General features: G+C 43.5%; 2 protein-coding genes across 9 annotated transcripts in view; one reads left to right on the top strand and one right to left on the bottom strand.

Moving 5' to 3' along the window:
* LOC121593194 (putative mediator of RNA polymerase II transcription subunit 12) overlaps window positions 1-12,596 on the top strand; it is a 96,926-nt gene extending 84,330 nt beyond the window's left edge. For all 4 annotated transcript variants that reach the window (XM_041915371.1, XM_041915373.1, XM_041915372.1 and 1 more), the window contains 2 exons: window positions 2,505-2,632; window positions 11,864-12,596. In XM_041915371.1, the coding sequence (XP_041771305.1) occupies window positions 2,505-2,632; window positions 11,864-11,950 (215 nt within the window). In that variant the 3' untranslated portion in view covers window positions 11,951-12,596. The remainder of the gene's footprint in view (window positions 1-2,504; window positions 2,633-11,863) is intronic.
* LOC121593197 (protein phosphatase inhibitor 2) lies at window positions 7,580-25,994 on the bottom strand. Of its 5 annotated transcripts, none has more exons than XM_041915381.1 (5): window positions 25,608-25,993; window positions 25,017-25,272; window positions 24,774-24,935; window positions 24,288-24,697; window positions 7,580-7,840 (listed from the first exon to the last, which is right to left on the bottom strand). In XM_041915381.1, exons 2-5 carry the CDS (start codon window positions 25,112-25,114, stop codon window positions 7,779-7,781), a joined length of 732 nt encoding a protein of 243 aa, XP_041771315.1. In that variant the 5' UTR covers window positions 25,115-25,272; window positions 25,608-25,993; the 3' UTR covers window positions 7,580-7,778. The 5 variants fall into 5 exon arrangements, with proteins under 5 accessions (XP_041771315.1, XP_041771314.1, XP_041771313.1 ...); XM_041915380.1 differs by lacking the exon at window positions 7,580-7,840 and adding an exon at window positions 8,583-8,690; XM_041915379.1 differs by lacking the exon at window positions 7,580-7,840 and adding an exon at window positions 17,400-17,494.
* Window positions 25,995-26,666: the final 672 nt, after the last annotated feature.

Genomic DNA, 26,666 nt, shown 5'->3' with positions numbered 1-26,666 from the left:
TTACCTTTATTCTCACTCGTTTCTCTTTTTTGCAACACACACACATACAATGGCACGAAAAATGGATTTTCTAAAATCGTTTTTTCCACGAGCGCATGCAGGTGGAAGCGTGCATAAATATCATCGCATTTGCAAAACACTTTCGGAATATTTAAAAAGGTTTACCAACGCCCGCCGCCTAGTCAAGCCGGGCACGGTATGGAAGCAAGCACATCGCAAGGTAACAACACGGTTCTTTTGCACGGGCCGCCGTCTTTTTTCATGCCAGCAAACGCCACCGCCTATTCCCCCGCAAGGCGAGCGAATGAACCAAACCGAAACCGGCGCGCGTACCAGTGTGCATGCATGGCTGCACGAAAATGCCGTTCGCTGCTCGCTTGCCCAAGTTTGCCCAATTGTCGAGCGTTGAGCTCGTTTGGCAAATCGGTTAAATCATACAAATGTAAATGAACCGATGGCTGACACATGGCTTTTGCTGTGAGGCGTTGTGGCGAATGTGCGTACCAAATGGTACGCCTGTTTCCCTTTTTTTTTTTTGCTTCTTCCCAGGACGGGAGAGTAAAATAGGCCATTGGCGGCAATATTGTAATGGCATCGCACGACAGGCGCACCGGATTTATTGTAAAGTGAAATTTTTCTGAATTTTTATGAGCCCCATCGCCTCCGCAACCTTTCGGGCTTCTGCTGCCCTGTCAGATTCTGAATGGCTGCTCTAACAAACGTCTCACAAACACACACACACACACACGTGCAATAATCTCGATGACGGCTGCATCGAATGAAGGAAACTTTACAGAATGGGCCCTCCATTTTTTGTCCTCTTTTTTTCTGCAAAATGGAGCAAAAATTGCTGCATGCTCAGTGACGTGAGTTCAGGCAAAATACATTTCCCTTCGATTTTGTGTTGTACTTTTACATTTCCCGTTACCTGCCGTGCCTGTACCTAGCTCCTACGCAAGTACATTTTCGCGCATATCAGCGTGCCATAAAAAAGGTACATTTTCCGTACCCATGCTTCACTTCCTGCCACTTCAAACGCGGTGCTTTCTTCGCGCGCAGCAAAAGATTTACGGCGATAAAAATGGCTTCATCAGGATGGTGAGAGGCTTGCGTTTGTTGTTTTTTTTCCTCTTTCTTCTTTCTGTCGATTGTGTCAATTTGCGTCATAGAAAACAAACTTTCCATTGCGATGCATTGGGGCGTATTGATTGCCCCAGGAGAATGGAAAGATTTCTCACTAATCAGACTATCGCGATTAAGGGGCAGGGAAGCTGTTTGCAGCTTCACGCAGCATTGTAACATATTGTGAAGCATTTGAATAAATGGAAATTGACGTTTGACGTAGAATTTTCCGATATTGAACAGTAAAACTGCAAAGTTTGTAGCAATTTCTAGGCAAGTCTTTGAAGATTTGTTTTGAGAACGCTAAAGCAAGAATTACAGAATTAAAATCGGGTATCACTTAAGCATGTGCTTTCCGATGAGGTTGACCAACTTCGAGCTAGATTTAGTCAATTTATGTTCATTTTCTGAATTTCTGGTCAGTTTTGATAGTAAAAGGTTGTTATCTTTTTATTTTGTACAAATATAAATAGTAACAAACTCATTTTATACCAAAAATATGCAAAATGACACCAACTTCGTTATATTGCATACCTTCAGGCGCTAAACAGTGCCAAAGTAAAAATTTTAGTAATTCAATGAAACTACATGCATTTGAATTGTGTGCACTTTTTCTGCTAAATTGCTCTAAACAATAGCTCAATCTGATGCTAGGACCAGGATTTTCCACAATTAAGCACTCACTTTCCCTCGCCACATTAAACCGCTGTTCACGCGCGGTTCGACAAAACCGCTACGTTGGGCGATCTCCACTGCGCACAATAAATAAAATAAATCAAACCAAACCCTCGGTAATGGTTGCCAACACGCTGTTGAAAGCGCTCGATTGTTACGCGCTGATTGGAAAGTTAAATTTTTCCATTGACAGAAATTGCAAATCGATTTTTACGGCCGTACACGCACCGAATGCACGTTTGTTGTTCTTTACGATAATGATTCGCCATTCCGCCTAATCGCTAATGGGAAGAATCATTTGTTTTTGTTGTTTTTTTTTTGGTGCTTCCATTTTCCATCCTACCCTTTCCTGCTACCCCTTTTTAGCTGCTTGACAAATCTTGCGCTGCGCGAAAAGCGCCTAAATTTATGCTCGGGTTGAATTTGTGCACCACCGAACAGAGCGTAGCGACAGCGGGTTGATTTTATTGCTCTCGCCGTCCTTCCACCGGCGTCGTTGGATAGATAAAAGCGTCGCGGTGCTTACTGTTCATGAAATTGCAATATCATTAGCGATACTTTATTGTAATTGCTTTATTTATTTTCGAGAAGCAGCCTGCCAACCGGCAACCGCGCACAACCCGTGCATGGTTTCTTTTCTATTTCGACGAAACGCTCAAAATACTCTCATTTTCTTTTTCTCTCCTTTTCTTTGTGCCATCTTGCAGGAGGTAGCAATATGCGCGGAGATCAAAAGTGGCCCCCAGAGGAATACAAGCGCCAGTCGGAGGTGGATAACGAGGAACGCCGTAAGCTAGCCCAGCAGCCAGCGTTTCGTCCACGCCGCCAGCAGAAGGTAAGAGCAGACGGGAAGGGGGGGGGGGGGGGGGTGCAACGTGTGGGCCACTCTTTTCGTGTCCCTCGAGAATGTTAACGAACTGTGCTTACAAAAGTTTGGTGCAAGTTTTAATCGAACGCCTTCCAATCGTTTATCGGGCACGGGCAAATCCGAGACTACAAATCAATAACGGCGCAACGGTTTTAACGGTGTTATTAGTATTCAATTTAATGAATCTTCAGTGACCTCGGTTTATCTCCCCCTGTGTATCCAGCTACGGACAAAGATTTGTCACCGTCTACAGCCGGATTGGGTCGCTAAGCTGTTAAACACAATTCAATTAAACAGGGCAGGGATGGCTGGCTGGGAGAAACCTGCTCAGCGGTGGGAAATCTATACACTTTCTTGATTAAAATCAATCAAAAGCGATTGATTTGATTGAATAACGACCCGCAAATAATGAGATGGATGGAAATTATTCTTCTCCGCGTGCCGAAGGTGCTGCTGGCGCCGCCATTCAATCTTTCCTTTGTTTGTTTCTCATCACAATGAATGAAATTAGAGGAGGAAATTCAATTAAATTTACACGCATTATCCCGCTAACTATCAGTTAGTTTGAATTCCACTTATTTTGTGTCTACGGCACAAAATGAGGCCAATTCCACTAATAATTGTACAAAGCGCATAGCTTCTTTGACCACCAAACACATTAAAGCCCACCACCAAACACTCACAAAATGCATCACACTTTACCAACATTACTGGTTCATACCACACACCTTCCGCTGGTAGAACGGGTCGTTTTAATTGTAACATTCTAATTTAACACACTTCCCGCACCCTCCCACACGCACGCACACTAAATCGGAATGAATTTTAGATTTGCACTTTAGCTTTCCCCCGTGGCGGGAGGAAAAGCGCACGGTCGCGCAAAGCGCCGCCAGCACCGAAAGTATTTAAAATTTCACAATTATTTAACCGCCACAATCAACAGTTGGCAGCAAAGGCAAGGGCAATCGCGCTGCTGCTTCTGCTGCTGCTGATGATGATGATGATGATGGTGGTGTTATTTGGCTCCTAGTGTGGCCAGCAGGTAAGCGCGGTAATCGTGTCGGGACCGATTTGGTGTGCCTTTTTCGTGGTGGAGGCGCCCGGTAGCCCACGTGCTTGCGCTCCGGTCGGCAGTGTTTTATTACCGTTTTGGGCACCACCCCGGCCAGCAAAAAAAGAAAGGAGAATGGGGAGGGGGGATTACAATTGCAACTGTGGTGCCACGCTGTGAGTGCTTATGTATGTTTTAATTGAATTTAAGCAAGCTGGCAAACGCGCACCGCTCATTAGAAAGAAGTGTTGGAGTAAGGGGTACGAGCATGGGTTGAGGTTGGGTCGTCATGTCGTCATGCTGGAATGGGAGTTTAAGCAAACCCCAGACGCTTCCCTTCCTCTCCCACATTCCAAAAAAAGTGGGTCGTAATAATAATTGCTGTACATTGAATGGGGGGGCTAGGACACCAACACCGTACTACGTACGTACCGAAATCTATGCACCTGAGGTTAGTTGTAACCGAACCGAACCGGCACAGAGAAACCCACTGACATCAATGAAGGCTATCTAATTACCGTAAAAATAATACATCCCACCACAATCATGTTCTGATGTTGTTGTTTCTAAAGGTAGTGGAAAGAGGGGCTCACTCCAACTCACCAAGCGTCACAAGCGCGTGTACGCTCACTGTATTGTACGCAGCTGCCTACGCAACCTGACAATGGAACTACAACTTTACCGAAGGGGGGAAGGGGTCACAAAAATGTATTGTCCACGGTACATACATTCATTGGGACGCTTTTACAGCACCGCGAAACCACGCTGACAGGGCACCGCAAATAATGCCGATTGTCGGCCCCGCGGATGAAATTGCAAATTGTATCACGGTTGCCTAAACCTCAGCCAAATGGTACATCTATTTTGTGGTTTGGCCAGAGTTGCAGAGGGCTGGTATGCTGGTTCGATTGCGACACGGAAACACACGCGCCCAATGGTGGTGGCAGGTTGAAGAAGAGCTTTTGTTTTGTGTTTTATATACGGGTTGACATTTATTTGATTTTGGTCATTTGAAATTGTTTCATAAAGCGTTCTCTGATGGTGATCATATTGAAGTGCTATAAACTCACACATTACTTTAATTCAACATAAACATCCCATTAGATAAAATTAATCGCTTAGTTAGCGGTGTAATAAGAACACCAATTTGTTAATTCATTCACACCACAGATCCTTAATAGGCTGGAAGTGAATAATATAAAACGGTTTTTCCAATCGTTTGCAAACCAATCATTCCATGACAAAGATTACCCAAACGGCCCCCAGAATGTATACAGAAAGGGATGAAACGATCCACCCTATCTTCGATCAGCCCACTAATCTTACCAACCAGCAGACAAACTGCAACCTTTAACACCATCTGCAGCAAGAGGAGCCATTTTCCCATTCCCATTTCTCTCGTTTGTTGTGTCGTTTTGGGTCGAAATCATTCGTTGCCTCACAAAAAAAAAACAACTGGTCACAATATTAATTAGCCAAAACACACATAACCCGACCCGGCCAAAACCAGCGTGCTTCATAGATTAAGATGCAAGAAAGATAATGCGCGGAAACGCACTTAATCTGTGAGGGCTCGTTTGCCTGTGATCAAAGGCAGAAAAGGCCGAAAGAATAAACATCCCACCGCATCCGTTACGACGGATTAATAAGATTTCCCTGTAAGATAAACAGACACACATGAACCTTTGAATATCCGGTTGTGGATCTCTTTAAATACTCCCTTTTACTATCCGATTTCAATTAAGAAATGCTCATCCTACCCCGAAAAAAAAAACACGTACAAATCTCTTCCTAATTCCATAGAGTAACACCATCCAAAATAATGCGTTTGCACTTACAGCTTCCCCGTTCAATGAACTATAAAACTATAATCTTTCTACTTTAGCTCCCACAAAGCGGAGCTCAGCTTGAAATTCAATTCAATTTGCTTCTGGGTGTGCAACCGACGGGAGGAGGCCAATTATTTCGACTGGATCAAGTAATAATCCCAATTTGTTGCGTGGTGCTTCACTAATAATGTTTGCCACGGGCTACACATAAAGCGCATTTTGCACCCGCGTTTGTGCGGGAATCTGTTTTCACTTCGGTGCGATAAGTGGAAAATTAATAACGTAGATCGTTTTCAATTTTAATTGACGATCAATTTCCGAAATTTTGCACAAAGCTGATTGTTTGTAAAAGGCTTCGTCATGTCTAAATAATGATGTCAACGATAAAGCTATTTTGCTCTGTTTTAAATTAGTTCAAACTGTCTCTCTTCTTCGAATCTTCTACAAACGCCCCTTTTTAATACAGATGCAACTAATTTTATGAAATTTAAAAACCTCCCATTTCATAAGCGCTCTATGCATTAGACACATTCATTGTTTTCCCACAAACCTTTTTTGAGCATTATTTTGCCAGCTAGCCATCATAATCAACCGTTCTGTATTGACGAACTGAGTAAAACACACTGGAGCCGTCTAGCTGTATGCAATCGAACTGCATTGAGCTAATGCACTCACACAGTAGGCGCTGCCGGCCGGATGGCATGTTGCGTATGAATTGCATAAACTATATCATCCGCCACCACCATCCCGGATTCCTCCCCTGTCTTGTACACAATCAATCTGGGAGAGAATTTTACCATCATTATCGTTACGAACGATTATTATCATCATCATCAGCAGCAGCAGTAGCATTGCAGGTGCATCGTGTAATATTTCGTACCGTTCTTATTGTTGTCTGGTGAGGGTTTTTTTTGTTGTTGTTGCTTTTGTTTCATTACACGCTGCCTCGTTATGCCGACACACTAAGTATGCCGAGACAATGGGCAGCAGGTGGAAAAATGCGTTCATTGTTCCGTCCATCCAGCGTTGGGCCAGCGGAAAGAACATGCGAGAGGATAATTTAGCTCCGAATGGATTTGTTTTAGTAATGTGTGTACATGCTATGCATCGGTGCGCATCATGCCACTTGGGTGAATGAATACTGTTACCGTTTCATTCCCTTCCTGAGCCATTGTTACTGGATTGTATTGGACGGTGTAGCAACTGATGGTTTCTGTTGGTAATGCCAACTGAACAAAATGTTATGGATTTTTGTTTTATCAATTGAACTATTTGAAATGAAACTGTTGCAATGGAACTTTTCGATATTGAAAATAGCATTTCAATTCAATGATCCTATTTGTTTTTTGTTATTGGGTTACAAAACAATAGCAGCTAATTAACTTGCAGCTGGCAATATTTCCCATTGTCAGCTAGGAGTACAATTTAATTAATCAACTTATGCTCGGGTCTCTTTGTGTCTCTTGGTCCATTTGCATTATCATCGCCGCATCATCGTACACTTCGACCTGCCATTCGTTTCAAATTAAAAAAAAAGACAACCAATACACATGCATAGACGCCGGATGCGTGCAGGAACAAACGACGTAAAAGATCCTACACCATATTGCATTTAATTCAATCACGATCATAAAGGGGGGAGCAACAAAAAAAATCCGCCCTCTGACTGACTCGCAAGCAGCAACTGGAAATCCACGACTATCGAGCACTGCGAAATGCATTTCTAATTACGTACCCTTTCGCACAGAAACCCCAGCGGCAAAAAGGGGTCAAGTCGAAAGCTTTCATCTAATAGAAGAAAATCTCTACCCTGGATGCAGCAAAAAAAACGAGCTGGATGGAGTGGGCACATGTGCGCTTTCACCTGGAAGGTACTCTTTCATCGCAGCTCTGCTGCTGCTGCTGCTGCAGCTGCTGCTGCATCGATAGAGCGTCATTTGTGTTCTCATATATATGTATGAATAGCTTGCAATGCTTGCGCTGCTTTTTTTCTTTCATTTTTGTTCTGCAATCGAATCATTCCTTTCTGTGCAGTGTGTTTTTTTTTCTTCTCTCTCTTTCAACCCCACGCTTTCCGTGATGATATTTCTAGCCCGTGCACGGGATGGTTCCGATTTTTCACCTTTAGGTCACACTTTTCCACTGACCTTAATATATCGAGACATACAGGGATACAGGGATGACATCAAACTTCACGGCACGGCACACTGCACGGCAATGGAAGGGCTGACCATCACCTGCCTACGTGTATGGTGCTACCTAGCATTGGCATGTGGCTTTTGCTTTGACGGTCTGCTAAGAATTGGAAAGGAAATTGAATTAAAATCAATGCTAATTGAATTCAGCGAACGGTGTAGAGGGTGAGGGAAAAAATGGCCTGGGAGCGTCTGTAGAAGGAGTCTTCTTCTTCTTCTTTGGCTCAACAACCGATGCCGGTCAAGGCCTGCCAACCCACTTGTGGGGTTGGCTTTCAGTGACTTATTGATTTCCCCCCATAGCAGGATAGTCAGTCCTACGTATGGCGGCACGGTCTATTTGGGGCTTGAACCCATGACGGGCATGTTGTTAAGTCGTACGAGTTGACGACTGTACCATGAGACCGGCTGTAGAAGGAGTGCAGGCTTTCAATTCTTCTCGGAACAAGGAAAGAAGATAGAGGAGAGATGAAGAGATCAAGAGAGAGAAAGATCACGGAAAAGAAGTAGAGAACACATTTTCAAAGTCAGTTAAATTTGCTTTTTTTGTATATTGGACAAGATAAAGCAAAAAAAAACATAATTTAAAAGGATAATACATTTTGCTACCATTTTTTAAAGGTAAAATTTGCGATTCGTTGATGGTTTTGTCAGTTTTAATAACATTTTTAGCATATAGTTTAAAAATAAAATGCTGCAAAATAAGAAAGAGTTTATACAAAGTTTGAAAAGCAGTGAAAATCTACTAAAATGTAACTTCATTAATTATTGCTACACTTTTGAAGGTAAAATTTAAGATTATTACCTACCATAATTGAAGTTTTTTACAAAACCTTCCCATCGCTGTACATACAAAAAGTACATGCCCGATTATTAGAGCGACGAGATAACCACGAAAAAAGCGAGCTCGTTTGCTCCATCGGTCAGCAGCTGCGGTTCTGCGTTTGGAGCTGAATGACTCAACGTGCATGAAACGACAAAAAGAAGTGGAGCCATGAAACGATTCAACCTACTCGTACTCGTTGCACTAGAGCTAGTGAACTAGAGCAAGATATGACAGGTGGTGATTCTGCTGATTTGTTGAACAAAAAAAAATACCTTCAGACATCTGGCGTTTACTGCCTTACAGTTCCCACCGGCGAAGGTTTTGAAGCTACAGCCGTTATCATTCTCTGAGTACGGCCAAGGAAGAGTACTGCTGTGTACAAATATTGCTATAAATAAATTAAATTAATTTTGATTTCATTTTCGAACAATCTTTCCTATCAATTCGGACTGCCGGTTGGTTTGATAGAATATTTTGGCAATAAACTATGCAAATTAAATTCATTTTTTTTTAATCATTAGAAGGCACACACTTTCTCATCTCAGCACAGTGACAACGGAGCTCGATTGCTGTCAAAATGGGGATTTTTTTTTGGTAAATTGACTGTTAGTTTATGAGCGAATCCCATCAATTTAGGTAGATCGGTATTGCGTATTGTGCCGCATAAACGCGTTGACATGGGTACGCAATAATGGATCGAAGACAGACCCATATGCACGTACATGTACCAGCGAAAAAAAACACAAACACACACACACACACACAATTCCCCTCTATACATATTGCACGGTAAAAGGTGTGCGTATTTGTGTGCCAGTGTGTCCCAAACCCTGTATGTTTGCTGTATTGTACTTTGACACCTTTAAGCCAACAGCGGAAACAAAGCGATGCGGATTCCTTGTTGGCTATTTTTTTGTTACAAAAGCCGCAACTAACGAGCCAGGCGAGATTATCGGGATCGGTTTTGACATGATCCGCAGAAAAAAACCCCACCAAAAAACATACACACACACAGTATATCCGTAACAAACGGGTTGAGCTTTTTTCCGGAATGTTGGCCCCCGAAAGCTGCGGCCCGAAACAATAGCGTCGAAAAACCAAGGGGAAGCGCGAGAGGGCCGAGCGAGGGGCAGGATTTCCGCGCTTTCAGCGTATTTCCGCGACCGGGCAGCGGCAACGATTGGGCCGTGGGCCATTTTTTATAATTTGATAGCGAGCTCTCCGGTCTCGCGACGGGTATTGGTGAACAATTAAAAAAGGGAATGAACACCAAAAAAAACACACACAAAACCCCGAACGCGTACCAAAAAGTCAGAACACCAAAAAGCCATATTCTCGATCGAAACCACCCACTCCCGACTGCCACATGAAGCCTGCATTGCCATATCTGAGTGGACACAGACACACACAACAAGGGGAAAAAAGGATTTCAACACTCTCGCGCAACAGCGGCCACCACCTTCCCAGCTTCTTCCTGTCCTGCTGGACTTACCCTCACCGTTACGAATGTGAAGCACTTTTGGACTTGGGTACAGGTACAACCTGGTTCATCCATGCCATTAACCCAACACACACACACACACACACATACACAGTCTTGAATGCAGTGTGGCAAAAGGTAATGCAACCCGAGCGCGCGCGCTCGAATAATTGCCCTTTCGATGGAATTAATTCAAGCAAGTGCAAGCGAATGTCCGCGTGCAAATTAATAGGATTTATTGATCCGAAAAAGGAACGCCACACGCCCGTGCTGACCCTTTTACGGAAGGGAATTGTGTTGATGCTTGTAGTTGGAAAAATATTCTTTAATTTCAATTCACTTCAAGTTGCTTTATTGTGGCATTGCAAGGGTTTCCTCGGAAGAAATGGACGGTTGTGCGGAAAACGACTTTTTTCTAGTTCGAAATGGTAATTCAATTCTATGAGATTCCCATTAGTCTTATTGGTTATATTATTGAATAAATCATTAACCTGTAAAACAGCTTTTTACTTTAAAAAATTCCCTGCATTTTCATGTGACTTCGTTAAATGATTGATTCGAGCAACGCCGTCTCATAAAACACGTCTGCCACCCGTGCTGCGGTGTAGATTTGTAACTCGACCTTTGAAAAGTGCCACAAATTTACTTGTTTTAAGTAATACAAAAATTATATAACTCTGACAAAGAGAAGCACACTCAATATAACTAATCAATAGATTTCATTGCCCTAAAAAGGATACATCAATTGAAATAGAATGAAAAAAAAATCCTATAATCACTCAACACACTTCAAAATCGAGCACACATTATCGAAGAGTGCACCATCGACCATCGCACAAGGACTTTTTATGCGTCACCTATGCCGAGTAATGCCGAGCACTGCAGAATTATATCCATAAGCAATTCAAACACTCATGTTTCGATACGGAAAAAATCATCTCCATTGAAAAGTGACTAAAACTATTTCCAGTTCGCTGGTCAACTTAATTAATCTCTACGGAGTTGCATAGATGGAAAAGATAAATACGTGTCCTTGCGTATGAGTGTTTTTTGCGCAATGTGTATGAGTGTGTGTGTGTGTGTGTGGAAATCGATAATCATTCCCAACCCGCACGGGTTTTCCGCATGGCTGGAGGTGAAGCAATTTTTACATTCAGCGCATTTCAAGTGTTAACTAAATAAATCACCATCCAATTGAACTGTGATTAGTGTAGCGAAGAGTGCAGAGGGGAAGGAGGGAGCGTATGTGTGCTATAATTGATATTTATTTTCTATTACGTAGAGCGCCACTCGTTCTTAAAATAGATTCACCGTGTGAACGAGTGAAAGAGTCCGTGTGAAAAGTGCATTAATGCACCATGGAAAAGCTGGGAAGCGGACCGGTTTCCCCCACCCCCCTGGACAGCACCACCTTCGCATTACTTCTGATGACTGAATGTGTGATAATCCCACCGCTTAATCTTTATAATGAAACATCAATTTTTATCCAGAGTGCCCCGAGAAATGAACTCTCAAGAAGCTCGGCACGATGTATGGCTCGGTAAACTGTAAAACACATGTAACCGCTTCACCAACACAAGCAAATCCGTTATGGGCAACCCCCTGTTTAGCCGAACGAGTGGTCCATTTATCAAGCTAATTCTCTCGCTACGGCACAAAATTCACCCCCAGCAAACCCATCCATAACTGCCTAATCCACTCTAATATGTTTTGTGTTTTCCTTCTTTCTTTCTTTCTCCATCGGTTCACAACGATCAACAATGCCGGTCGGCCACTTGGACAACTACAACTGCCAACAAATCGCATCTCACCGCCAGGATTACGCTGACTTCTTCGCCAAGAATGCACTGAACAACACCTACCCGGGGTACCGGGCACCGCCAGGCACGCAGCACCATGCTTAAAACAGGGCACCCCGTTTCCTTCCCGTCCTACCCCGGGCTCGGGTGGTGGATTACTGTTTGAAGAACCAAACAAAAAAAGAGGCATGCTCAATGTGTGCATCACTTCCCCGGCTGCGAATGCGTCTTGAAATGCTAAAAGCTTTGGAGTCTACCAAAAACAAATCAGAACAAAAAAGTATTTGCAAGGGCTAGTTTAGAAACAAGTGGAAAAGTGAGGAATGTTGGAATACAAAAAGAACAGGAGAAAGTTCAAAGTGAGGGCGTTTTTAAGAACACCTAAAAGCAATCAGCGCTTATTGTTAAATTCTGCTTCAGTCACAAAAAACACTACGTCACACGTATAAATAAAACAAACGAACTAACACTGTACACACACACAAAAAGCACATTTTCGAAAAAAACAGGAACAAAAAACGAAACCAAAACAAAGAGATAAGAAATAAACTAGAAAGAGTTAGCAATTACTAATAAGGTCAAACCCCCAGGAAAAAAAACACGAGGCAATACGAGGCAAGGAAAGGAGAGAGAGAGAGTGAGTGAGTGAGATAGCAAGTGGTTTTCTGCAAACCTCCACAGCGTTTGTTTATAAACTCTATTCAACTACTACTACTACTACTACTACTACTACTACGATCAAGGCAGAAAGGGAAAGTAAAACAGTAGCAACAAGTGTCTACTTCGATTAGGCAACGCTACCTTTCGTATCCGGACAGTTTTGAGCCCGGCAACACGACCGCCATCATGATACGCGTGGAAAATGGGCGCATCAGTTGCGCGATGGCGTTAATCTTTCTGTGCCTGGTCGTGTGCTTTCTGTTCTCCGTTTCGATGTGTGTTTTGATTTGGCTCAAGTATCAGGTACCGCAGGCGAAGGTGCGCATGTGAGAAGCTTCCGTGCGCTTTAGGAGCTTTTTGAGCTTTTTTTGCTGTATTGAGTTTCTTCTTCTTCTTCTTTTGGCTCAACAACCGATGCCGGTCAAGGCCTGCCAACCCACTTGTGGGTTGGCTTTCAGTGACTTATTGATTTCCCCCATAGCAGGATAGTCAGTCCTACGTATGGCGGCACGGTCTATTTGGGGCTTGAACCCATGACGGGCATGTTGTTAAGTCGTACGAGTTGACGACTGTACCATGAGACCGGCTTATTGAGTTTAAGCTTTTTTATTTTTTACGATCGACTACGTTAACAAGGAACATGTAACAAAAATGCAAAGTTAAGTTTGTTTAAGCTGTATTATGCTTGTTATATTTATGGGGCGAAAATTCGAATCTATCTACCCCGGTGAGCGCGCTTAACGCTTATTATGATGGTTGAAACACGCGCACATATATATAAAAAAACCCACACACACACAAATATACAACAACATAAAAACGTACATTAATAAAGGCTTATATTCGTTAAATTAATACTGGATTGGTTCGATGAATGTTATTGTTTCAACAAAAGGAAGCAGAAACGAAATTAAAGTGAGAAAGAAATAAAAATTAACACAGCAGCAGCAGCAGCAGCAGCAGGTGCTTCGGTGGTAACCGCTCTCATTAAAATGAAGCCCCAATGAGGCCGAGAAGCGCCCGAGCACGACACACATAATCCGGCTCGCTGGCTCCTGATTGCAGAGCCCCGGCCCCTCGTGTGCCCACGTCGCTGTGGCTTCTGGGGAGTAATTATTAATCGAAGTTTTAAATAAATTACAACCATTTAACGGCTTTCAATCGATCTAACGAAGGAAGGATGAAAACTGCACGGAAGATACATTTCCGTTTACTCAAAACAAAAAAAAAGGGGGGGAAATTGTGTACAAAAGAGCTTTACGTTTGCAGGGCTGTTTTAACGTATTTTCCACACAGCTGAGTTTGAGTGAAAGGCAAACAAGCTGAACGCACCGCACGGGAGCGACTCTGAAGTCGCCCATTATTTATGTATGCATCCCAATACACGCCGCCCCGCGATTGTTTTCGCACCCGTTCGCATCCGGGAAAGCCCGCGTTTTGCGTTTCCCAAGCGCGGAAGCTTTTATTTACGCGCGTGGTGTGGGATTTTCTCCCTGCACGAAACCACATTGTTACAGATTGCAAATCTGTTTCAAAAGGACTGAAGTTCTGTTGCCCTCTTTCTCTTTCTCTCCTGCCCAAACCCTTCATTCCTGCACCTGTTATCGGTGTATCAGATAATCGATCCGGTGAAGCCGGACACATTAAACGCACCACCATTACCTTCACAGCCACCGGCAGGTTTCATAAACGGAAACACAGCCAGAGGAAGCTTTCATATTAATGCCACCAAAAGAGGACATCGCTTTGTTTTCCCAGTACCGGGAGGCTGTCCGGTACTTCCGCCCCCCCCCCCCCCAGAACTGGGTTGTCCAGTGGTGCTGTCAATTCCGTCGCTGCGTTTTGCTTCCACGTCGTTATTATACATTGTTTTAATTTATTAAAATTGCAACACAAACTGTGACCGGTGAGACAGGAAGGAGGAATTGAGGGTCTGGCCATGTATGTCCCCCCTCCGCCAATGACAAATAAGCGTTGACATGCCGAAAAGCACAAATTGAAACGGACACTGTTACGGGTCAGTGATTGAGGCCACACAGCAAAACAGCCAGCCGGCGGGGGACGGTGCTGTGATCTGTGGGCCGGTCAAACCTCCCGACCTCCCGGCCACGGAGGGCTCAACCATCATCAGCAAGCAAACAAAAAAAAGGGGGGCTCAACCGTGCATAATATATCTATCTGGGTGCGTCGTAAATTTGCACTTATTGTTGATTAATTTGATACGACTGGCGGACACAGACACACGGCGGGAGCTAGGAACTAGGAAACCCCAAACCCGAGCGAAAAAGGGGAGGGTGCAATGTAGGCAGGCGGGAGTGTGTAATAATAAAAAGATGAGACAATAATCATTATTCAAACGGTGCTTCGCGGGGAGAAGGGCACTGAGGAGAACGGATGGCACGCTGCTGGCACGGGTTTCGGGTGAAATGAAACACATATGCTTAATTCATAGTGTCCGCTTTATCAACAGACTTAGTCCAATTAAAATTACCTCCACCCTTGCTCGAGTACAACCACAAATGAGCTTTCCAGCACCGGCACCGGTACTCACATACCCTCCCTTTCATTTTTTTTTGTTTTTGACCACCACAACGATCTCATATATCCGACGTGAGTGCGCCCGAAAAGCCACAAAATTACACTCCCCGCACCAATTGGGGGGGTTGGTCCTCCAATTTTAATAAACCATATTTTTATGCCCACCCCGCACTCATTATCGCGTCCGGTTGACATCCTTTGCGCAGTTGGTAGGAAAGAAAAAAAAACCTGCTTTTGTGGTTTTATTCGAGTGCCGTAACTTTAAGTTTCCCTGACATGGAGTTTGTTCAGGAACTAGTATTTTATCTGAAGTGATGAATCTCTTTTTTTGTGTAAAGTATTCTAACTTTATAGGCTAGACATAACTTGAATTGTAATGAAGTATGAACGTGTCGATAAGAACGTGCTGAAATGAACACCCTTCACTCAGTGTTACAGCTAGTGGTGGGAGCTCGGAATCGGTCCTACCCGATTCCGATTCCGTGTTCGGAATCAATTCCGGAGCCGATTCCGATGCTGGAATCGATTCCAGAGTTGGTTCCGGAGCCGATTCTAGAGTTGGTTCCGGTGCCGATTCCGGAGTTAAATTCGTGTTCGGCTCCGGAATCGATTCCAGGATCGGAATCGGTTCCAGATTTAGAATCGTTTCCGGAATCGGAATCGGCCTGGGAATCGCAATTTGCTCCGGTAACGCAATCAGGCTTGACTCCATCAATGGAGTTAGCTCCGGAATGAGAATTAGTTTTTGAATTGAAATAAGAAGTGCGGGAATGCGAAATAAGTCCGGGAATCTCCGTGTGAATAGATCATTTACAAGTAAGTTTTGATGCTTTGCTGCTATCAAGCGGAGCATCATTGGACCCAAACGCCTATTCCTATGAAGATGCCGAAACCGACTCCGTTTCGAAGCCAATTCTGATTTCGGAGTCTATTCCGACGTCGGAGTCGATTTTGATTCTGGAACCAATTCCGGAACTGATTCCGATTCCGATGCTGATTCTGATTCCGGAGCAAATTCCGATTCCGGAGCCGATTCCGAATCCGGATCCGATTCCGAATCCGGAGCCGATTCTGATTCCGGAACCAATTTCGATTCCGGAGCCGGTTCCGAAACCAATTCATAAGCCGATTCCAGAACCAATTCCGGTACCAATTCCGGAGCCGTTTTCAGAACCAATTCCGGAGCCGATTCCGGAATTGATTCCGGAAACTGATTCCGGACCTACTATCCGGAATCGATTCCAGAAATCTTCGGAGCTAGCCGGAATCGATTCCGACGAAATCTTCATTTTTCCCATCACTAGTCACTGGCACTGGCTAGGACTATGGTTATAATTCACATAAGGCCTAAGATTTTATACCAAAAGCGACAAAGCTCTTTTCCTTGGATAAATTGCCCCCTAATTTGTTATCTGTTCTACTAGCTATTATACAGCCAGCTCAAGGTTATAAAAGTGAAAAAGGCTGATTAAACTTACCAGGATGATCATTTTATTGAAATGACCCCCGGCACAAACCATCCTGTAATGTCCTTTTGAGCCACTTTCATGAAAGATTACTCGTTATGTTTTTGGGCTATGATTAGTAAATGTAATGCATCAGTTAGCGTAGATACCATGAGTTATGCTCATTTGTGTCACAAACCCCGTATTTTTGTAGTTTTGATAAGATTCAAAAGAGTGATGAGCTCTCTAGAATGCAACAACCGTTCCGAACTGACGTCGGTTAATGTTAATTCGGTTCTGACTCCAGTGGAAACGGAAGTACCAATTCTTTCTAGAGTCAAAGTTCCAGTCGTCCAGAGCCTGAGACTTCCGGAGTCGAAGTCGGAAGGAGCTCCAGCCAACTTCGAATGACTTCGATTGGCTCCGATTCCGGATGACGCCGGATCTTCACATGACTCTTACTCCGGATGACTCTGGACATCTTCGACGTCGACTCCGAACGACTCTGGACTCCGGACGACTGTAACACCGAACATCAGTAAGAGTCTCTCGATGTCTCGGAATATGAGTTAAAGTCTCATAGTCTCATTCAAGCTCGCAAAGCCTACAGGCTTTTTGCCAACTGTACGTATGACTAGTTTGACCATTATTACCATCACTTTTACGCTCTTTTTCTCTTTCCTAAATGGTGCACGAGTCTTGGACCATCCGACCAGAGGATGCAAATGCTCTGGGCGTATTTGAGCGACACATCCTCCGGGCCATTTTTGGCTGGGGCATGGATTATGGGGATTCCGGACTCATGCATTCCACCAAGAAGGTGTTTAACAGCGATCCCCAGTTCGGCATAAGGCAGTCGCAGGGGAGCAAAGCGAACTCGATGGCTGGATCAGGCGAAGCGAGACCTGGCGGAAATCGGTTCGTGTCTACATGGATGGGAGGCTCTGGCTGCAGCCGAGCATCCTGGAGAATGATTGTTGACCAGGCCATGTCACGATGATGTGCCCTATCGTGAGCAGGCCAACAAGAGAGAGAGAGAGAGAGAGAGAGAGAGAGAGAGAGATAGAAAGAGAGAAAAATAGCTGATTCTCAAAACTGTTTTGGTAGCAAAAACTATTAAGCCAATTTACAGTAAACAACACAACGTAATCTTCCCCAGCGACACATTGAATCAAACGCGCCCTACCACCGGTTCCACCGGTGGTGTGCAATAAAGATCGTCTCATGCATATAATAGCTTACAAAATGAAATAATTAAATCGTCACCCGTCAGACAAAAGGGTGGACAAACCCCCCCGCCCTTTAAACCTATTATTCGTGTTTGAATTGAAACATCATCGTCATGATCATCACCAACAGCAACACAAAATGAAACAAAAACCAATATTCACCAGCATAAAAGGCTATAAAAGCTAGAGGACAGAAACCAAAAAAAAATCCCTCCCACACTTGCAAAACCCACCAAAAAACGTACCTTTCATAAATTCGCTTAACATGAATTAAGAGGACCATTGTGAACATGGGACCAGGTCCCTTCCTGCCCGTCACCTTTAAAACAAAAAAGGTACCAGCAAAAAAAGGCGAGTTAGGCGCACTAGGCACACCACAAAACAGAACGGAGACAGACAACACAACAAAAAAAAACGTAATAAAATCATCACAATCATCTGCGCACACATAACATGGGTTTGGTTGTATCCGAGGTTTTTTTCTCTCCGTTTTTCCCCTGTTTTTTTTTCACGATGGAGATGCGATGAAACGCGTTGGAGAAAAAGAAATGTAACAAAACATTACGAACCCCGACCCCGGCTGTGCGTGCCGAATTTGCACACGTTTGCAAGTGGAAAGGGCGAACGACAGCGAACGCAGCGCCCCTTCCCCCCCCCCCCTCCCTAAATCTCACATAAAAGAACATAAATGGGTGAGAAAAACATATTCATCAGCAAATAAATATCAAATCGAGATTTTACTCCCTGTCTGTTTTTTCTTTTGTTTCTATTTTCCGCTTTCACATCCCTTGTTAAACATTCATCGGTTGCAAGCCGTTGTATAAAAAAACACACACGAGCCAACTTTTCATGCTTTTCCGCCGAGCATTCTATTTTTTTTTTTTTTTTTTTTTTTTTTTTTTTTTTTTTTTTTTTTTTTTTTGGTGCGGCATCGTATTTTTAGCAACATGTTACAGTTTCCACGCACACACACAGGCACCCGAAAAACAATTTAAAAAACAATGAAAATAGTATGTATTTGTGTGTAGTAAACCATCCAAAAATAGAGAATCGAAAATATTAACTCAACTCCGCTCAACCTTTTTCCCATCGTCCCTTGTCACTTCAGATGGCGGAGAAAAAGCTCCCTCACCCTCCCTCTCTCTCTCTCTCTCTTCGAAATCGTTACACACTTCTGTATTGCTGTATTCCGAAACTATTACATTGTACCAGCGGGCTTGTGTGCACTCCAAACGCGAACCACTTCAACCGGAATAACAACTTCACAACAGTGAACCAAAGTGAAGTCGCGACCAGCAACCACACTTCCGGTTGAATTCACCCATCAACGGACAGCCGGACAGACACGGGCTACAGTTTACAACCAAAACGCATTGGTTGGTGAGCTGGAAATTTGTGCGCATAAACTTTGAATCGTTGTTTCGTTGCGTTGCGATGAATTAATTTTGTACACTCATCGACTCACAACGCGGGTCTGTGTGATTTGTCAGCAAAATTCCGCTTTTTTCCTTCCCCACATGGACTAGATTATTTATTCGTCCGCCACCGCCAGGCAAAAATGCAAAAAAATGGAAAACTCAGGCAAATAGAGCGGACATTAAATGTGTGGAGGTATCGTTTGATTTTTACCACCGGCGTAAAGAATCAATTTTGTCCACATTGCCGGTGTTGGTGTTTTATGCGCCCAAACGCACACGCGGATAAAGAAGAGCAAAAGCGATATTTTTGTTTATTAAATTAATCCACGATTCAGCGAACGCGAACCATCATCATCCCCAACAACATCATGGGAAATGACGAATGTGCCTTCAGCCTTCGGACAAACAAGGCAAAAACTGGAAAAGTATATCATTTACACACACAGGCAGAGAGAGAGAGAAAAAATAGGCAAAAAGTGTATGCGCCTACACACGGAAACAAGGACACGCGATACTGTCCCCGCGCTCGCGCTAGTGGTAATGATAGGAATTTATTTTAACGATAATGAGCCACCTTTCTGCAAACGGCAGGTAGAGAGAGACAGAGAGCCCCACCCGAATCTGGCCGAATGCGTTCGTGCGGAAACGACGGCCCAACAACAACAACAGGACCACCAGCGGGAGCTGCACATGATTAAGTGCACCGGACACACGGCAGGGACACTGGTTCAAATAATCCCCGGCGATCAGATGAGTGCATACAACAACATCATTAATGCAGTAACGCTTCTCACCCCACCCGTTACGGATATTTCAGCCCCGGCCAGCCATACATTGGCCAGTGGACCGTGCACATGAGCGACGCCGTCATCGTCGACGATCAGTATGTGCTAGCGCAAACGAAACATCGAAATCAATTAGTTCGACAATTTCAGCACGGATTATTTTTACATTTCACATGTTTATCATTCGCCCCCGTGTTTCTCCCCTTCCCCCTCAGAGCCACTCCTATGCGGGAAATTGCTCGGATACGCCTTTTTCAATTTGCACCAAGCCAACCAAAACATTCGCACCATTTGCACAAAAAAAACGAAGCGGGTCGGGTTTTGTGCGTGGTTTTTGGGTGCTTTCATTTTGAATTTGAATTTTTCTTCTGTTTCGGTGTGGCATCAAAACGATCGTCCTACAATAAAAAAAAAGAAGAAATAGATATAATTATTCGCATGATATCAAACATTCTGCCATCATTCAATTCACGACTTTAATTTATTCAAGAAAATTCCTTTAACTCACGCTGCTCATCCGCCGCCCTCGCTGCCACATCACTTTCACTCTATTGCTTGTTTTCATGCTGGCGGTACTTCCTTTTTTTGATTAATTTTGCTAACGTATTTTCAATTTCCAATCCATTCGCATTCGCTTCTACTACGCCTTCCCTCGAAAACCCCTACACTAAGCCACTAAACCAGATGCCACTCAACGTTACCACGCCTGTCGAATAAAACGGTGAAGCAACGGGGCGCTCGCACAAGCTTACGTTACAAACTTTAACTATGAATTAAAATTAGAAACTAAATCTCACTCCATTACTTCTCGCCCTCTCCTCTCACTCATAACAAACCGGGTGCATTTGTAGCTGCAAATGTGACTAACTTTAAAACAAACAATCGGTTCTGGATGGATGAGACGGTGGTATGCAGCTAGGCCCTGGCCCCGAATGGCCTCGATTTCTAAGAAGTGCTGGGTCAAAATAAATACTCGTGTTTATGTGTTTTACAAGTTTTCACAAGAGCGCTTTTCATAATCAGCCAATTGTTTCGTCACGATTTAAAAGGAATCTATTGCTTTCTATGTTGTGTGTGTTTTTTCGTAAACTGTACAATAAAGCAGATCCTCGTTTCTTCCAATGGTTTAGTTTATGTGTTTTAAACGCTGCCCAACTGCGTGTAAAGCGTTCTTTTGTTTTAATTTTGAGACATTACGCAAGCAAATCTGCTTGACCCGGGGCCATGGTTTCACATTAACAAATTCCTCGCAGCTAATTAAATAACAACAGATCCATTCACGACGCTACATGACTTTTCCTCCTAACGAGTTGTTGTAAAACAGCCGACAGTTCCTTCTGAACTGCTTCCACTTCCTTCTTGCGTTTCTTTTTTTTTATTACAAATAAGCTTTTACTTTCTTATCTTATCTATTTGCTTTACCACTGGGACACTTTTCTTTATTTTGTAAGCTATTTTTGCGTATTTCTGTTTTTGTTTTTTATCTTGTTTCTTTAATCATTTTGATTATCTCATATTAGGTGGTTGGTACCCTTGACTGTTTTTTTTAAATGTTACGCTCAACAAGAGACTTCTTCTTTGCCAACCTTAGACATTTTAATTGGGTTTTTTTCCTTCTTTTGCTTACATCTTGAAATTATAAAGTGTTTTTGTTAAGTTTTTTCAATTGCAGTACTTATATTGCTTAGTTTGTTCGTTTGGTTTCGACCGTATGCGTATGTTATGTTTTCTTTTTTTATAATTGAATTTTGACAATTTTTATACTTTTATTTTATGAATGTTCTTGTTTTACTTCGATATTCTATTTTTTAGCTTTTTCTGCTTCTTCTTTAATCCCATTTCTTACGCTTACTGGTACTACGCAAGCAAGCACGTCACAATATCGCGTGCCAACCGGTGTTTTTTTTGTTGTTTAAGCAAACGGAAATAATGAAAAAAATATTGTTATCTATACTAAGCGCCTATCATCTATGTATTGGTTACGTTTACGCTCCTGCCTCTTTCTGCATGTGTACTGGTAATTAGTTCTATCATTGTTCTGGCGACTACACCCACCGGTACCGATAGTGGAACAAAACCCGGATTTGATTTGATTGTGCAGCAATCTTTTACCCATCTATAGATAGTTTCCCAATCTCTCCGGTTCGGTTCGATTACCAGATATACACATGCTCCGGTTCAGAGATCGCTCAAGATCATGACGCCGACGGTGACGCTACGAAAGATGTGCAGTGGTCGATCGATCCGATCCCGGTACACCAGAGCAAGTACTCAACATTACATCCCGGCTGTTGTTGCTGCTGCTGCTGCGTTTACTGCTGCTGGATACTGCTAAAACACACACGCGCGCACGCTTTTCACGCAGAAACTGTTACCAAAAACACAACACACAGCAAACGTGACACTGACAGAGCACTGATTGGCTAGTTGTTCCTGATAGCAACATGATCAAAATTATTACGAAAAACAAAAATCTCCTAACAACTGGTAATACACAGAGAGAGAGAGAGGTATTTAGGTTATGTTAGTCGACTTGTGGTGTGTGGCGGGTAGAAAACAAACTAAACATTTTCCTAAATTTCTCTCCCGCTTCTTCAGCAACAGCACACTCATACTTCCCGTTGCAAAAAAGGAACCTTATAAAAATAAATGAATTAATTTCATAAATGGGAGTGTTTTACCAAAAGAAACTATACTACTAGAAACAAATAAACCATTGTGTGCGAGGTTATTTAAAATTCAATCATATTATCATATGGGTTAGGTTGCGTTCTCAGTACACACATAATGAACTAAACTCGCTCGATGGTTGATAAATTTGCCTCTTAGCATTTGATTAAACAGTCGGGTCTACCTACACACGCGCATAATTGCTTAATGAATATTTCCCTTCTCCTAGGTGCATAAAGAAAACGATCCTCATCCTATCTAGTTGTAAAGTCTCACTCACAAATGACAAAAAGAAACAAAGAAACAGGGAAACACACTCCCGCACATAAAGCTATCGTTAATCGTCATTCCGTTTCAGCAGATAAAACAGCAACGTGAAGCATACGATAAAGAATATCATTAAACATATCGACACGATCATGATCAGCGCAATGACCGAGCTGCGGGGGCCCTGCATTTCGGAACATTCCTCCAGTATGATCGAGCTCGATACTGGGAGTAGCGCACATAGTAGAAAGACAGACCGGAAAAAAACGCCATGCCACACATGCAATACACGCGAGTACAGTAATGGGGTAGTAAAGGTTTAAATTGATTCGTCAATTACAATACGCGGGCGCGAGCGTTAGCACGGACAAGAATGGGTGGAAAAAAAAGTACATTGAAGAAAAAGAAAGAAGGGAGGAAACAAATAGAAAATCAAATTAAGAGATCATCATATTCAAATCAGGATGCTTACACAGTGGCGCGTAAATGAGCAACTTTGCTACTGAAATCTTTACAAAATTATCGTTCATGAGGGAGTAAGAACCTCATGTACCGAAATCAGTGATTGTGTTGAATTTGAGCTTCCTTTCTTTTGTTTTTGACGTAACGTAATATGTCGTGTACAATAGATGCGTGTTTTCCTACAAAACGGACCATATTTCTATATGACTAAACGCGTCAGCAATTCATACTGTTTGGTGGCTTGGTATACTACACCATTTTGTCCCTAAAGTATAGTTTTCATCAGATCGTCTGGCCAGACAGAGCGTTAAAGTACACATAACACTACTAGCGCTCTATATATATCGGGGTTAGCCGTTTTTATCCATACACACGGACACAACACAGATCAAGCGTAATTGTGATGCAAAAAGTAAACAATTCCATTACTTTCACCAGCGGGAGGCACAAAGCTCATCCACTTGGTGAATGTATGAAAAGAACCTACCAAAAATAAATGGAAGAGATTTTGATGCATATAAGAATGGAAACTTCTCTCTTTCTCTCTCTCTCTTTCTCTCTCTTTCTCTCTCTTTCTCTTTCTATCTCTCTCTTTCTCTCTCTTTCTTTCTCTCTCTCTCTCGCTCTCTCTTTTCCAAAACTAACAGCATTCAGTAGATGCGGTGTGTAACCGCATGCAAGAGCTCAAAAAATGGCAGATTGGCAGTCTTTAGGACCTTAGATTTTTATCACTCCACGTTACATGTGTGTGTGTGTATGTGTCTGTGTGTTGTTCTCTGTATGTGTGAGTGTATGTGTGTGTGTTCATGTGTCTGTGTACGGACAATGCGGTGTAAAAAGCCGGAGTTCCTCACGGGGGCATCCGGTGCTGGAAGCGTACATGTTAACGCGCGGCTCCCCCACCGGGGGCAGGTGGGGGCTCGCGCCACGGTGTCACTACAGCACCGTCTAAACAATTTCCTCCATACCTGGTTTTAACCGTGCCACCGGACTATCGGCCTTCTTCGCTGTGCGCCCGCTCGCTTCCTCGATCTCCTCAATTTCCATGCCGGTTTCCTCCTTGCCGGCCGACCCGTCCACCGCAATCGCACCGGAAGGGTTCACTGTGCTCGGGCCCGACAACGACGACGAGCCGGTCGCTTTGTTCCGCTGCTCCTCGCCATCCTCGTCCTCGTCCTCCTCATCGTCCTCCTCGATCAGCTTGCGGGCGAGCTTGATCGCCTCGAACTCGTTGTAGTGCGCTTTGCGGCGTCGCTCAAACTCTTGCTTGCGCTTTTTCTGCTCCTCCGTCAGCTCTTCCTCCTCCTCCTCATCGTCGTCGTCATCGTCCAGGTCCTCTTCCGAGACGGCATCGCTCCGTGCATCGGCCGCACGTAATCTACAAAATCAATCATTATGCGTTTATCTCTCGAACCCTCGAAACCTCGCATTGCAGCGCACAGAGGGGGCCGTACCTTTCGGCGAGCAGCTCCGCATCCAATTGATCAACGTCGTCCGATTCTACGTAGTTATAGGGCGTCTTCGGCTCGTCCACCTTCATGTGGCCGTAATCTTTATCGGGCGGGTGATGCGTCTGCAGCACATTGAGCTCATCAAACTTTGCACTTTTCCTGTGCCTGAAAGTGGAAAGATAGGGGTCGCTCGATGGTCACAAAGAAAAATACGGCACACACGACAGATAGCGGATATACACTCACACTGACGATGCCGCCGAATGCTTGTCGAAGCTGCTGGAGGACTTGAGGATGCCCTTGCAGGGCTTTTTCGCATCCGGCGAGTCCGAGCTGAGGGACATTTTGCGTACCCGTGTTTCGCCACTAATTTTGACGGCCTGGGCGCTGGTCCGCACCGGGAACCGGTTAAATGGTTGGTAGAAAATATAAATATAGACGGTGATCAACCGATAATCACGGCCACGATCGTTTTGCGTGTGTTCTAAAGCAAGCTGAAAGCCTACCGAAAGAAAGAAACAGATGTTCAGTTAGTGTGGAATGGGCATAGCAGCGGACGGAAGCATCGATCAACTCTCATAAACCATTTCCTGCGCGTCACAGGGCAGCGGAGGGTCATTCGGTCGCACTGCGCCAACCGAACAACGTGACTAATAGCAAACATATGCCTGCTGTTTGTCGAGCGTTATTACAAATCACATTCCATCACCATCACATCATAACAAATCGAACCAGTTGAACCGCGGCATTCGACCACCGCCCGCCCTAATAATGCACTGGAGAATGACACAAACTGGACCGAGTGGACACGGAAAAGCGGATCTATGATAGTCTTACCTAAAGTGTTTGCGATCAAATTGCACAGCGCGGCAGCTGTACGACTTCAATTGCAATAATCCACTTCAGTTGTTCGGAGCGGAAAGATTACGTCTTAATTTTGCGGTCTTTCGGCAACCACACACACGCTCGGTGCTGCTGCTGCTGCTGTACCGCACGATTTTGCGAATGTTTCTTTGAAGGTCGAGTATGGGTAGGGGGCCGTAATTTGTATCACCTTCCTGTAGCTTTGCTAGATTGTAGCACGTTTAATTTGCCAAACTACACGGCAAGCTGCACAGAAGGACGCAGTTATACACTTTTGTTTTTGTCGCGAAAAATTTATCTTTTCTGCACTGATAATTTTACCGAAATACCGAAAGGGATCATGGTAGACGGAGCGGTAAGTACATGTGGATGACGTTTGACAGCTTTCCATTTGACGTTCAAAGTACGCATTGTTGCTATCTCTTTCTGTATCTCTCGCTTAGATCAACAATTTACTTTCAAAAGTTTTAAATTTCTTCAAATAATTTTAAAAAAGCCTTGTAATTGATATTTGACGACAATTCAATGTATAAAATGTATGATTTTATAACATTGTTTGATATATTCACCATCAACGCCTCTTTTGTCCAGCCTTGCTCACTACATGCTAGACATTTGACAGTTATGCTGGAGCTGGCCCGCTAAAGTCGAGCAGATGCATTTTGCTCGAATTTGTGAAGGGTTGCATTTATGCAAATCTGAGCAACATTTTGTTCGTTTGTTTTTCTGTTTCAAATTTATTAACGTTTTTTAACGATTCATTTATAATCTAAGGGATAGTTAACATGATATTCTAAAGTAATGAAGGTAACGAAAATCATATAAATCCATTTACTAATCCTAAGTGTCCACTGCAACTTTTTTTTTATTCAAAACTACTTTGCATCACCTTTTATGCCAACAAATACAGCAATTTTTTCCCAATAGACGATCGCGCACGATCGCGATTTTGGAGAGCACATTTACGAGGCTCTCTCCGATCGAAGACGGATTTGTTTGCACAGCTGCGTATCCAAATCGCACATATTATCG

This window comes from Anopheles merus, chromosome 2L (assembly GCF_017562075.2).
Source record: "Anopheles merus strain MAF chromosome 2L, AmerM5.1, whole genome shotgun sequence".
NCBI lineage: Eukaryota > Metazoa > Arthropoda > Insecta > Diptera > Culicidae > Anopheles > Anopheles merus.
Note: the sequence above shows the minus strand (reverse complement) of the source record. Positions and strands in the feature narration are given on the sequence as shown.

Excerpts from the sequence above, each read along its gene's own strand:
- LOC121593197 (XM_041915378.1), bottom strand. The coding sequence starts at position 25,114 with ATGTCCCTCAGCTCGGACTCGCCGGATGCGAAAAAGCCCTGCAAGGGC. Across the intron at positions 24,936-25,016 it reads CATTCGGCGGCATCGTCAGT|GCACAGGAAAAGTGCAAAGT; the intron begins GTGAGTGTATAT and ends TTCCACTTTCAG. Across the intron at positions 24,698-24,773 it reads GCGGAGCTGCTCGCCGAAAG|ATTACGTGCGGCCGATGCAC; the intron begins GTACGGCCCCCT and ends TTGATTTTGTAG.